General features: G+C 40.7%; 1 protein-coding gene across 2 annotated transcripts in view; it reads right to left on the bottom strand.

Annotated features, from left to right (window-relative positions):
• ADAMTS14 (ADAM metallopeptidase with thrombospondin type 1 motif 14) overlaps positions 1–14,697 on the bottom strand; it is an 81,570-nt gene extending 66,873 nt beyond the window's left edge. Inside the window, exons 1-4 of one of the 2 annotated variants that reach the window (XM_025173629.2) lie at positions 13,425–14,697; positions 10,631–11,016; positions 1,942–2,098; positions 264–454 (exon numbers count right to left, since the gene is read on the bottom strand). In XM_025173629.2, coding sequence (XP_025029397.1) covers positions 264–454; positions 1,942–2,098; positions 10,631–11,016; positions 13,425–13,515 — 825 coding nt within the window. In that variant the 5' untranslated portion in view covers positions 13,516–14,697. The remainder of the gene's footprint in view (positions 1–263; positions 455–1,941; positions 2,099–10,630; positions 11,017–13,424) is intronic. The other variant, XM_025173636.2, reaches the window with a different exon arrangement.
• Positions 14,698–15,013: the final 316 nt, after the last annotated feature.

Consider the following 15,013-nt stretch of genomic DNA (forward strand, 5'->3'; position numbering starts at 1 on the left):
CAGGGAAGGCTGCTACGCATAATACCGCATTGTTATGCTATATGCTTCAAGGTATTACCTTACATACTATGACTTTATCCCAGGTACACTGATTCTTAGGACACATACCTGGCCTCTTGGGTGGGCAATTAATGTGGAAATCTTCCCTGACACCAATACCAAGAAGACTGTGTGATCACACTGAGTCAGTGACTATGCCTAATCTCCTTTTGCTTTCTTTCCCACACCTCCAAGACCAGAAACACAAGATGAAAGAGCCTCACTATGTTCATAAGGGTGAGAACATAATTCTGGACATGCTCCTTCCCATGGAACCGTACAACCGAATCATCCACGGCCAACAGGACCTCTATATTGTAGTCATCCTTCTTTGCATGTCGCCTCTTCCGATCTGCTTCACCAATCTGATCTTCAATCAGATTCAGAGTTTGAGGGAGCTGACCCAAGATGAAATCTGGAATTCAAAAAGTTAGAAACAAACTACAGCATAAAAAATGAATGAAATAGGATCACCTTAATAGGCATGCTAGTGTCTCTAAAATGCATTGCTCCATAACATGTATACACACGTACAAATGCAAGCACTCAAACTGAGATAGATAGATAGATAGATAGATAGATAGATAGATAGATAGATAGATAGATAATAGCATATACTGTGGTTTGAATTAATGCATTATATGAACTCAGACAAGAGTTATTCAACAAACCATGAAACCATGGCTAAAACAAACCATGACTTAGCACAATGGGTAAAGCTAAACATAGTGTGTATTTCAGTGCTATGAATGGGTCTACCACATTGATATTTGCATGAAGTATCAACCAATGTATACTTAGGTTTTTATATAATTGCTCTAATGTCCTTGGAGGCTGTAATCATCAAATTTTTCGGAAGAATAGAGAAACAATTAAAATAACATTTTCAATATGAATTTGAAAGATAGACGTTCTGAGCACTTTAGCTAGAACTGATGCTAAGACTGAGCAGACATCTATAATTGGATGCTTGGGGCATCAGAGACAAGATTAATAGTTACATTATCTACTTTTATGATGTTCTGCTTGCAGATTTGCTAATAAAGCAACAAAACAAATACTACTCAAGCCCTTAGCACTGCCTGGCCTCTCCTTTGGTTTCCATGCTGATCACAGGGTAGAATTCCCTTTTTCCAAACCAGTACAAAAAATCAGGGAATTGCCCAACATAGAATGACATTTTGGAGTAGTGGATAGGAGATTTAATCTTTTTGCTCTTGCTATGACCTCAAATCAGGGAAACACCTAACATGTACAATATTAAAAGAAGCTTCATTGAAAATTGTAAACATGAGTGGAGTGATCCCAATCAGTGAGGGCAAAGTTTATAACCTTCTATATCCCACAACAGGGGATTGAAGCTAATGGATAAACATCAAACTCTAAAGCAACAGGATGACAAGAGTCACTTTTGAACCTACAGGTTTGCTAAGCCATAGTTTTTTAGCCATGGTTTGTTGAGTAAGTCATAACTGGCATGAAAGCCAGTTGGGTCAGCCACTCTCTCTCAGCCCATCCCAACTCACATATGCTCACAGGGTTGTTGTGGGGAAAACAGGAGGCAGGAGCATTAGGTATGTACGCTGCTTTGACTAACCAAAAACAAAGGTGGGATAAACATTTTAAAATTAATAAATACGTGGCTGGATTCACACATCATATATAGCTATAATGGTACTTTTCAAACCACAGAACTAGGTTTACACAGCATGCTAAACCAAAATTAAATAAACTACAATTTTCTGTCAATGTTTCTTTGCCTTGACCCACTCAAGGAACAGATATGCCTTCTTTGGGGAGCCCATTGGGAGTTGATGCTATGCTGATTGAGATCATGCATGAATTTTGTACAGTCACCTAAATAAGATGAATGCATCACCGTGTTTGCTTCTTCAGTCATACCTTCATTATGATAGTCTTTGAATGCTTCTGTTCTCTCTTGTTTGATAGCAGACCTGCGGTAAACCACGTGAGCTCTCCCATCTTTTTCTTTCTCCCACTGCCCTCTCTCCAGAGGCTCAATGAAAAATTCGCCATTGTCTGTTCGAATGAGACCAGCCTAGAAAACCACAGAATGAAACCACAGAAACTTTCACAAACTCATTTCTGCTGTTATCGAATAGATGTTTTCGTTTAAGGCAAACTCATAGGAAAGTTAATCCCAACCAACCTTGGAAATGAAATCCACCCGCCAAAGAATCAGAAATAGGTTGAGTGTTTTCTAAGCCAGATGCCCATTCCTCATGCCCCTCCCCCCGCAACTCTTGGAAGGACATTAAGACTAATTCCAAACACACATTTGGGGAATGAACCATTCAGCCCAGTATCAGCACCCATCATGGTACGTATATATGTCAGCAAAGTCTGCTGCTACTGTTATTAAGCTAAAGCTTAGTTGATGGCCACTGTGCTAAGCAGAGCTTCAGGTCTGCTCAACATACATATAGGATAATATAATATAGTATAGTGTAGTATATGTATTGTGAACTATTGAGAATGTTGTCCTTATCTCCTGCATGCGCCCACCAAATAAAGAAGACATTCATAAGGCAGAGCAGCAACAGTGTCCATACCATGTCATCTTCCCCAAATGCTGCACTCCCAGCCAGCTCAGGACACAGAACTACTGATTTTGCGAGTTAGCAACCCTAGGGCCAACACAAAATAAGTATGGTATTCAACACCAATGAAAATGTAGCATACAAATTTAATAAATGAATTTAAAATAATACGTTGCTTATATTCCTTCTGAATATTTCAACAAATTTCATATATACCCTTTTATGAAACGATTTCCTCTTCTACCCTCAACGTGCCCCTTCGATACAACAAGAGCAATACATTTGCTTAAATCTGGATGCTCTTCCTCAAGAGAGCAGAAATAAAAACTAACTAGAAATCTCAGATTTAGGGTGGCATCATGTGACCGATCAAGTGACCGATCGGAGCCACCAGACAAATCTTGGCCCTTTTGAAGATTTGTTATTGCATTCTGATGACTCTTTACTGTTGCCCCTTCACTGCAATCCAAGCAGTGACCACCGCTGCAGAATGGGAGAACTTTTGTAAATGTTAATGAAAAATATCCCCCCTCACTGTTATAGCTCAATCCTACAATAAACAAGATTTAACATAGTGTTGTCTCAATGTAATAGAAATATTTACTAAGTGTTGCTTAAGGCAGTTTTTATGTAGCTATCGTACCAGCTGCAAATACGGCAGTATTTGTACAGACCACAGGGAAGTTAACTGTAACTTCCCATCACTATCCATTAATCAAAATCCAGTAACTTCTCATTACACTGTAAATGAAAAAATCATTGGTGTGCACATTGCTTTCATTTAAATGAGAGCACTAAAAAAAAAAAAAAAGCAGAATCAGACAGTCCCTACAGTTCTTGTAAAGGAAACTGATACTTAGCATTTTATAAACATCCCCATTTGAATGAGCATTAGGTTTATTTACATGCTTTGCTCATTTGTTGTCAAACGAAAAGAAGAAAAAAATAGTGCTATAGAAATGAAACAATATTGCTTCAGAATATTTTTCTATGTTTGATACAGCATCATTAATTCAGTAAGATAAATAGATTGGAAGCTGCTTTGTATGGGATCAGGTCACTGGGCCATCTAACTTGTAATTATTTACAACTGGCAAACTTCAGAGTTTGGGATAAGGTCCCTCCAGCCGCCAATCTACTTGGACATGCTAAAGATGAAACTTAGGATCTTCTACATGTAATGTATATGGTCTTCCCTGGTTTTGGCCTCTATTCTAGCATAAGGATGTAATGATGAAAATAATTCAAAAGCTTTGGTTATTAGTACCGAAAGAAGAAATAGCAATCAGATTCAAAGGAAACTGATGAATATCAGCTCAGGTAAAGAGCATGTGGTATGTAGGAATGGCATGAAATTTCATAATAGTGAAGCTCAGAATGTGAATTTGCCCAACTTGCAATATGCTAAGTTCCACCAGCCCAGAAAAATGTCTTCTGATCAAAATTTAAGCTGAGAATGTTGCAAGCTCATACAACAATTTTGTTTCTTTAGGCTTATGTTTCTCTATGTCAGGAATTAAGGGAGTACACTCGGACAGTCTTTTAAGATTCTGTCACTATATCCTACAACAATAAAGTAGCATTCCTGGAATCTCTGCAATAACTGTATCTTGATCTGGTCTACCGCAATGGACTAACCTCAATCTTGAAAACCAGTATAAATTTCTTCCTGCCCCTCTTATACTACACAAAATCAAGGTATGGTTATTTTGAGCTTATTTATTTATTTAAATTTATATTCAGCCCAACTCCCAATGACTCTGAGCAGAGTTTCTTTCTCATGCATCCTTCTATCTCTAGACTGTGTAATCTTTTTTCTAAGTCCTGCTAATCAGCTCTTTTATGCCTTTCCCAATGTCACTCTAATTCCATTATACAACTCAATTGATTTGCTGGTATAGGTAATCGTTTGCTGGTATAGATAATCATAACCTATCATGCAGAATTCTCTTCAAATGAGCAATTACATTTATCTTTGACTAAGCAATGTGTCAACTCCCCCATCTCTGAAACATGCAAAAAAACCCGTAAAGACGCTCTCAAGTTATATGGAACTAATTATGATGCAGTTTTCTTGGCAGCAAATAGAAATCAGATGTTCTCTAGGATTTTTTTTATTGCCAGTCTAGCCTACAGCCCTGGGATCCACTGATGGCCTTCAGTGTACTAACCAAGCCAGGTACTTCCAAGATCTTGAAAGTCCAAGTAGAATTAACCAGAAGTTTACTACCTACTGACATCTGCATCACAATACCAAACCAAATAGTGTGAATGTGCACAAATCCTAAAATGGAGCTGTACATATCCAGTGATTATCAACCAGCTTGCAAATTTATCTTTAAAAGCGGGGGGGGGGGAGGTACCTGTGTTCAACTCCTCTCCCATAATGACGGAGGACCTTATGCCCATCTCCAGAACATCTTCTGAAAGGAAAAGCTACACTTTGTGCTGGTAGACCAGTAGCACATGCAACAATATACAACTGCTCAGGGTGAACTACTGTAATGGCAGTACCATTATATAACTGTGCAATCTGAAAGATGTGTCCTCAGAACCCTGTGAAATATTTCAGCAGCAGCCAGGACATAACTTCCAGATCAAATCTCACCATGCTATAAAACCATCCTATACACATACACATTTACTTAATAATATTCATTATGATTCTGTTGACTATCTCCATCCATCCTCTTGGGTAGACAAAATACTGTCATAATAAAATAGCTCTAAAACTAACCTTCCTAAATAATATATTACCATATAAGTTTGCTTAAATACAAGAGTTTGAACCAAAAAGATTCCACTTATTAAGATGTATTTTTGGAACCGTGTCTCTTTTTTGCTTGTATACACTTCAACACTGCTATCTCTCAGTACTTTTTAATTTAGCTTTCTTTTTCAAGAAGAAAAATAGGAGTAATGTATATTATTGAATCTGAACAGCAGAAACCAAAACAGTTTCTCAAATGATTATCTTTGCTACTTATCTACCCATTTAACTTACAACTTCCACTGGATGCTAGATGTTATTCAAAAATAGCAAGTAATACAATGCCTAGCAAATGATACAATGCCTAGTACAGCCTGATGAGATCTTGTTTCACATGCCAATGTGCTTTGCAGGCAGACTGTTTCAGAAAATAGACAATCCCTTTAAATCCACTACAGATTCTGCAACCCTTTCTGGAATGTTTTGCAACTTTGAATACATGATTCTTTAAGATTTGCCAAACACTTTTTACAGCAGAATCCAGAAGTCAAAAGCCTTCTGCTTCATCTTTCTTTGCCAAGATTCTGCCCACCTTGAACCTAGAAAAGACTTTCCTGAAGAGAAATTCAGCAACTGATAGCCTGGAAGAATTTGATACTGAACCAAGACAGCTCAAACACGAGAGTCTTGCCAACTAACTAATCTCAAAGCCACCCTCCCTGCCAAATCCTCTGGATACTTACAGATGCTGTCCAAGCAAAATCTGGGGGAAGTTTTGAGTTAGCACATGATTGTGCATTTGGCTGCCTGGAGGTTTTATCTCCAGAATTCCCACTAAGATGAAAGAGGAATCAGGATATTTAGTTGTAAACAGCGATCCAACAGTGTCAGTGACAAAGAAGAACTGGCGATGAGTTTACTGGAGACTTTGTTGCATTAGCATTTCCATACTGAGCTCCTTTGCTCTGTTCCTACTTTTACATAAGACACAGAGCATCGGTTAATGGAATAAGATGACATTTCCCCAAATGTTGTGATGCTTATGTAAGAGTCCTATTCTGTCATCCTTATCATTTGAACAATTCATACTTCATTACGGAAGAAGTTATCCCAGCCAATATGTGACAACAGATGTTGTTATAAGTGAATACACTTTGGAAATCCTCAGGTTTTGTGAAATTTGAAGCAATTCTTAAAGGCACTTCTCAAAGCCAGACACCTAGCATCACAGCTTCCTTTCTAGAGGAACTGATTGCACAGTTAGTTTGCTCAGAAAAATTAAAATATTAAAATAAAATTGTTTCAACTACAGCTCTATTAAAAAAAAAAGTGGGGTATTATGGATTGAGAGTGTAAGGTACAGAAAAATTTATCTATAAAAATGCCCTATACTTAAATAAATTACAGATAGGTTTGCTTGAATTTTTACCTTCACCAATTGTCTGACTGGATATACAGCAATGGAATCAACCAGCTAAAAATATTTTCTAATAATCTTCTAACAAGAAGTCAAACAATTTTACATAAACATTATCTATACCATTATGGACATAAGTACTGTCATTTCTAGTATCTTCTCAAATAAATTAATAGAAGGGGAGGAGAAGAGAATGGTACTCTCCAGAAGAGAAATGCTGGCATTGAAACATGATAAAACTGATAACATTGCTCACTTCTTGAGGACAAGAATCCTTGATTGCAGAAAAATGCTCCATTGTAACTAAACTTCAGTACTTATCTGGAACAACACAACTATATAAAGAAATGCTTTCAAACATCACAAAAATTAGTCCAAATTTATTATTGCCCAGTAAAGTAAAATGAAGAGGTTAAAAACTGATGGGAGTATTTTCATGAACCAATTTAGTGTTAAATTAAATTCAGTTTTAATTTTACATTTTTAAGTTCTAGTTCCATGAACCCCTAATTTAATTAATGTGCATTGTTACCATTCACTATTATGCTTTGATCCAATTTAAGTTTTACCATGCTTGCCCCAACTAAAGTAAGTATAGATACAGATCTCCTTCCTTCCATATGTGTGTCTCCTCCACCCCATCTCTTTTCCTTTTTTGATGCATCTTTTATATTTTAAGTCTGAGAGCAGGGAATGTTAATAGATTAATGTGTTCCAGAACAATACTAGGTCAGCTCAACTTTAGATAAAAGGAACGCAAACCATCACTGCCATCATACTGGAAAACTGGACAACTGAATTTTGTCACAGTAGCATGGATGAAAGCCAATTTCTCCACAGAAGTATGTTGACCTCACAGCAACAGGATTTGCAAAAGGATGGATGTGGTAGGAGGAACAAAGTGACCAGACAATCCCCTTTAATGTAGATTAAAAGTATCAAATCTAGTCTTACTTTACTGCTGTTGCTATCCAGAAAATCCAGCTGATTATTTGACCAAACTATGCTCCAGAAGTCTCTACCTAATGAAAACTAATTTAAAATTCCACTTCTATATCACAGATCATTTAAAACAATTTAGTTTCCTCATGAAAATATAATAAGACCGCATCTCCTGCAACTCCTAAACAGAAATGTTATTGCTCTTTTCCATCCACACAAAAATACTTTACATGTGTAAAGAAAGGTAGTTGAAGATTGTATTATCTCTTTTTAGGAAACAGAAGAGGGTTTGGATGATCTTCTCTGCCTAATCTTCAAAGTCACACAAGATAGTAAGCAAAGTGTAAAATTATTTCCCCAAAATCCAGTTCAAGTCCTAACCTTCAATATTTCTATTTGTTCTAGCATACCACTCTATTTCATCTATCTAGTTTGCCAAAACCGTTACTTTTATGGCTATTAGCTTATTCTTAGAAAGCAGATGTCCAACCGCAATTTTGCATGCCAAGATGAGGCAGCATTTATGCAAAATCTATTAGCCAGCAAATATTTTACATGACTAGGACCGTAACATGGCTTAGAGTACATGTTTGCATGCAAAAGGTCTCACACTAAATCCCCGGCATCTTCACAAATGTTAGGAAAGCCACCTGTCGGAATTGTTAAAATGTTGCCGTAAACCAATGGTATAAAGTGACTTATCTTCTTCCCTGTTTAAAACATACTGTATCTGTGATCCAAAAAATGTAATAAAATGCTTTTCCCCTGCCTTAATCATCACTGCTAAAATCTGCTTATTTGTTTGATCTCCAGACTGGAAATCACTCAGGGAATAAAATTCAGCAGATTTCTGGGCAGTCAAATGAAACACATGGGATACAAGAGAAAGCTAAGGTGTCGATAAGATGACCTACAACAAACAACGGATAGAGGAGCAGAGGAACCATAGTTGAACTCTTTTCAAATTGGTACAAAACTTACAGTTCTAATTTCATGGGGTTGACAACTTCTTAATTCCTAAATCAGTTTGGAAGATTTGGTCCATGTATATAATTACATGATTGAAAAGTATAAAAAATATTTTTCCCATGTGTGCTGCAATTAACGGTTGATTACCACCTGATCTTTTACCTTCAAAGAGAAACTACTCCTTGTATTTTTATTTTTATTTCAAATGCAGAATAAAGAGATGCAACTTTTAAAAAGAATAAAAAATAAATATGCAACAAAAACAACTTGCATATTTCTACCTGGCATGTTAATGCTTGCCCAGATAAAACCAGCCAACATACTTCTGGAAGATAATCAGACTTTACTTTGGCAAACTCTAGAGGGAAAGAAGTTCCAATATTAATGATCAGCCAATGTTAACATCCTGATGTTTAGTTCTGCTGTCTGGACAACTCTGTTTCTTCCACTCCTGAACAAGCCCCTACATATTAAGATAAATATAGTTATACTAAAGGTTTTCATTATAAGAGGCCTGTAGAGAAGTAACTTCAGCACAACTTGCCCCTATCCTAGTGTATCAGTGATGATTTATTCTACCTTTAAATCTGTAAAAAAAAATATTGCAATCTATGAATATCTATTGACTGACTAATATTAATTAAGTAATATATGTGGTAACTAAATGGTCTGGATCAGAGAAATATTTAGAGGTAAAGATCTGATACACAAAATCTCAAGAACCTTGATATTCACTAAAGTTCCTTAAGATATTAAGGTGAATATATGCTTACAGTCCAAATTTACTTAATATTAAGTATTCCATTATCATATCAAGTGGAAGCAGGAAGGTTACCCACTGGGTAAGCTGATACTTTTACCTAAAAAGCAAGAATGTGCTAAAAAGTAGGATAATGCATATGGAAAACTCACTTTTCCCCCTCTCTTGGAAGCAAAACTGTCAACATATTTTGGTTAGATGGAGAGAAAGAAACCTCAGGGGACTCCAGATATAAAGAGAGCAAAACATCAGGTATTTCCAGGTTGACTGTGCAATGAAAAATAAACTTCAGTTACCAAAAAAATAGCCAAATTTCCCAAAAAGGCCTTTGTGCCCATCACTTTAATATCAATAATGGGGCACTGGAAAATGTGGCGTGTAAGATTTTGACAGGATTTGTAAAAGTGATGATTAGCAGCTAGCAAGTAAGTGCTGTGAAACAAGCGAAGCTAGACAAAAGCCTTCTCAGTTTGTATATATAGGAATCACTCATACATGGCTTTGCTGTTTACAGAGGCTTCTGTTAACATTGCCAATCCCAGGCATTCTTCTAGGGCTGAATGCTAAGAAAAGAACTGCATTGATGATTAAGTAAGTATGCAGTATGGAATCAGGATAGCACCAGCACAACTCACCCCTTCTGGCACATCCACCAGTTTCTGGTGGGAAAAAAAAAGTTTCATAGCAAACAACCCAAATTTAGTATTTATAAATAAAAACTTGTGTATTTTCTGCACAATATCAGCTGCTGCATCTTTTCTCACTGCTCCCCCCTGCACTTGCCATATGATCCAAAGAAAAGATGCAGCTGCTTTAAAGAGCTGCAGAGAGGCACTATATTTGTGTTCTCACACACTCCTTTTCCTAATTATTTTCAAAGCACTATATAGTTATTACATTTTTATCCCGCCTTTTTTTTTCCGTATATACATATTTTGGTCAACTCAAGGTGGCAAATACACCTAATACTCCTGCCTTCTATTTTCTCCACAAAGTTATAGTCAGTAGATACTGCATTTCTTAAAATATGTTGCTTCTTGTGCTAATCTTATTCTACTCTCAGAAAAATAATTCAATGTGCAATTATTTCAAAGGATGCATGTCTTTATTAGTCTACACATGGAATTTCTAATTGCAAAACTCAGGATAAGGTGATTGTGAACAATGGAAGAGGGAAGTCTAAAAATCTCTTTGGTGACAAATAGAATGAAATGAAACTGCCTCTTGCTTACCAATCCATCACAATTGCTAATAGCCACCGTGGCATCTGGCATGCCTGTAATGCCTCCTGTGAAAATGCATTCCTGCTTCAAGGGTTCCTGAAAGACTTCTTGGAAATCTTCCTGCCACTCAGCCAGAGCACCAGGAGACACCAGCCTGTGGTTGGGCTTCAAGCGAAGATGCAGTTCCTTCCCCAAAACAGTAACGTTGAAGAAGTACAAGTGATTCCCAGACATGCCTTGTTTCACAGGGATGCTGCGAACCATCCTGTGTCGACCTGAGTGATGCGGAGGGGCCAGTGAATCAGACACCACGTGTGATAGGAACCGTCCCTGGTGATCTGCACTGAAGGGCACAATCACATCATATTCACTTAGCTTTCCAGACAGGAGCAACTCTAGTGGAAATAAATACAGATAGACAAACTTCAATACATTCAAACATCTTTTGCATGTGAAAATAAGCCTTTCTTCCCAAAATACACTTGTAACTCCAGCAACACGGAGCTCTGTTCGTCGGCTCTTCGCTTATAGCAAATCCTAACAAGATTGTGTTTGCATGATGTCACTAAACCATATTTTAATTTAGCATGTGTGGCTAGTTTATATTTCTATGTGTTGTAGGTACCCAGGGAGAGGAAAAAAAAAAACTAGGATTAAAAAAGGGTGAATTCTGCAACCTGGCTATATTAATGCAAATGAGTATATTTGCAAAACTCATATGTACTGTAACTATTTTTCCCTTGTTTACTCTGATTTTACTTCTCACCCAATATGAGAAAGAATGGTGTAAGCCTTTTGACCACTGAAAATACAAAACGTGTCTGCGACAAGGCACTGCTACTTACTTTAAAGCATATTTTCACATTAAAAGCCTTTGCCGAAGCAAACCTTTATTGCGTACGTTCCTGCTTTTTGAACTGAAAAAGCTCAGAAAGGTCCATTCTGTGCCACCCTACCCCCCAAAAATGCACTTTGCACTTTTTTACACTTCTGCAGAACTGCACTCTGTAGATAGTGATACAAGCATAGAGTCATCAAGAGCTAAATCTTTTGATAATGTATTGCATATTGTACAAACCTATGAAAATGATGAAGAGATCGTGATTTGACTCTGATCTTTCACGCTTTCTTACAGTGGCTAGACATTTATATAGAAAAATGTGAACTTCAAGCTTTTGTTTTCAAGCGCATGCACACATACACACACACACACACACACACCCATGGTAGCCACTACCTTTGATGCCTCCCACCCCTGGTGGAGGATATTTGAAGCATATAGGAACCCCTGCTCCATCTCCAGTTGCAGAACAAAGTATTTCCTCTTACAAACTTCAGTTTGTCAAGTGAATACAGCATGTTCAACGCAGCAGAAGAGAATCATGCTGACATACATTTATGCCACTTATATGCCCGGCTAGCACCAGCATCTAAGCGATTCATTCTGCAGTCCCAAGTAACACAGAATGTAGGTCCTCCAAAAGGGAGAAATCCTTTGAAATGAAATAGTGCATCAGCAAGATAACAGACACTGAAAAGCCTCGGAATGGAATCCCTTGCGTTCACAGCAGTTTCCAGTTTCTCATCTCAGCAAAACCAGTGCTAGGGCAGATATCACATGCCAAAAGAAGATTAATAGCCTCACATTTAAATAATACATACTAAGAAGATGATCAAACAGTGTCCCTTTATAAACAGAGTTCTCTTTATAAAGAGTTCTCTTGATTGGCATGCTGCCAAACTCCTACTGTTATTTTATTTTGTTTTATAGGCTATTGACTTGCACATCAGGAAGGAACCACAGAGATCTCTAAAATGAGATCGACTGTACCTGTAATAAACTAACCTGGTAGAAAATACCAAAAAGAACGTCAGCCCTTCCCATGAACCATCAGTCAACAGTCCAGCTGAAATCCATGAAGCTGACTAGTGTGATCATATGTTCGTTAAAAAAGTTTAACCCTGCTGAGAAAATCTGATTGATGAATGGTCAAGTTTAAATCTGCTATTTATGTCCATGCCCAACCTGTAGCAAGGCAGGTGATGGATTTTTAAAAGATTGGCATTCTCTTTCTCCCTTGTAATGGAAGAAAAGTTATGTCTTCCTTTCCAATTTAAAAGCACCAAATCAGGGGAGAGAGAGCTGGGCAGATCAGACATAGCTTGAAATGGGAAGTGGGTTCTTAGAAATTTGGAGGCCAGTGGTAACGAAAGGCCCAGATATCTAACCAGCAACATGTGGGAGACAGGAGTTGTTCCAGATCTACAGGGATCAAGGGATACCCTGCACATCAGCTGGCAGGATCGCTTGCCCGATCGGGAGGAAGGAGGGAACGGGCAGGAAGTGTTTCGTCCTTTGGGCGAAAAGGCAGCTTTTCAATTACATAGCAACCCTCACCCCCCACCCCCCACCTCCATCTAAACTGAAAAGCAGCAGCAGCAGCAGCAGTTACACTCACTGATACCCTGCCCCGGGAAGCTAAAGAGGGTCCGTTTTGCAGAGCCGCACTGCCACCCAACGGCACTCTGTCGCAGCCTGGAGGAACGCGGTCCCCAAGCGCACGCCTGCTTGCCACGAGGCTCTTCCTCTCCAGCAAGCGGCTCCGCTAGATTTGGACCAAGAGCCCACCTGGCGCTGCATCTACAACCCGCGCCAGCAGACGGGGCGACCCGGCTCTTCTCCGTCGGGGCGTCGCTCCCGCGCCTGTCCTCGGGGAAGCGTCTCTGCGGCCCACCCTCGCGGTCCCCTGCTTCCTCCCGGCTTCCTCAGTCGCGCCCCGAGGCCAGGCGGCGCCGCTCCTACCTTGGACTCTGGCTTCCCTGCCGGAGGCGAGCCCGCACCGCTGAGGCACCAAGCAAGAGAGCATCATCGCACAAAAAAGAAGAGAATCCATCCGGGGAGGCTCGCGACGAGCTCTCCGGCCGTTCCAGAGCCCGGCGAGGCGAGAAAGCGGGCCGGGGGAAGTTGCTCCTTCCGACGCGCTGCTCCGGGACGTGCAGGGAGCTCGCTGCGCCTCTTTCCTCCCTCCTTTCTTTGCCTCCCGCCGAGATGGCGGGACTCTCAGCAGAAGAGCCGAGGGAGCAGAAGCCGGTCCGCCCGCGGGTCCCCCCGGCAGCACACTGAGCCCGGCCCCGAGCCGGGATGCGTCCCCTCCATGCAACGCAAAGCGGCCGGGGGCGGAGGAGGCGCTGCTCTCCCGCTGCAAGGCTGGTGCCAGCTGAGGGGAGCCGCGGCGCGGGAGGGGAGGGAGGCCCGCGCGCGCTCCCTGTCGACCTCCTCTGAGTGACAGCCAGGACGGCAACCTGAACCGCGCGACGGAGCGGGGGCTGGAAAGACCTCCCGCCTTCCCCTCTTCCCCGGGAGCGCCGCCGAGAGAGGACTTTCCATTGCACGTGGCGCTTTCAGCGCGGCTCGGCTTGCCAATGGCCAGCCCCGGAGCCAAGCTCCGCCTTCTGCCCGGCCGCCGCGGGAGGGGTCCCAGATCCGTCCGGACGCTGGAGTGAGGACGTCGCGCTCTTGCGGCGCTTTCTCTTGCGCTGCTTCCTCGAGGGTGGTGAAGTGCGCTCGCAGTGTCCTACCTGCCCGTGTCCCGTCTAGAAAGATGGTGGAGACGCTCAGACCTTAATGCAACGCAGGGCAGGTTCCTCCGAATTGCTCAGAGGGGAAAAGCTGTAGCCGCGTCTCCTTTTCCCGGCCAGGAGATGTTGCTGCGGAGAAACGGGAGTTACTTACTTTCTGTAGTGCGTCTATCCGGGTAGGGTTTCTAGCATGTAAGGATGCATGGAGCTGCCTAATTTTCTAAGCTATCTTTTGCCTGGGGGTGGTGGGACGCGTGTGTAAGAGTTGGTAAATAAACAAGTCTCAAGTTGTGATTTGTGATGATCCTCCATTGCAAATTTAGATGATGCCCACAGCCATTAGCTGTTTACTTCCAGTACCAGCTAGGGGACAGCACCTAGACCATCTTGGCTAAGCAAGAGGGAACCTGGTTAGTATTAGGATGGGAAAACACCAGGAAATATCAAAACGTCAGGCGAGTGGGAAGTGGAATAAACATCCCAGAAAAATGGCCACAGCAAACTACTTGCACATTGTATTGTCGAAGGCTTTCACGGCCGGCATATGACGACTGGTGTGGGTCTTCTGGGCTGTGTGGCCATGTTCTTGAAGTTCTGTTTCCTAACGTTTCGCCAGCACCTGTGACCAGAGAGAACTGCTCCTGTCTGTGCTCCTGCACTCTGAAGATGCTGGTCACAGGTGCTGGCAAAACGTTAGGAAACAGAACTTCCAGAACACGGCCACACAGCCCGGAAGACCCACACCAGTCATACTTGCACATTGTTGCTAAGAAATTTCAAGGATGCATCCATGAACTCACCAACAACCAAGGC

Source organism: Python bivittatus, unplaced genomic scaffold (genome assembly GCF_059951505.1).
Source record: "Python bivittatus isolate LINGU-HERP-01145 unplaced genomic scaffold, Pbiv_v1 ctg000400_np1212, whole genome shotgun sequence".
Taxonomy (NCBI): domain Eukaryota; kingdom Metazoa; phylum Chordata; class Lepidosauria; order Squamata; family Pythonidae; genus Python; species Python bivittatus.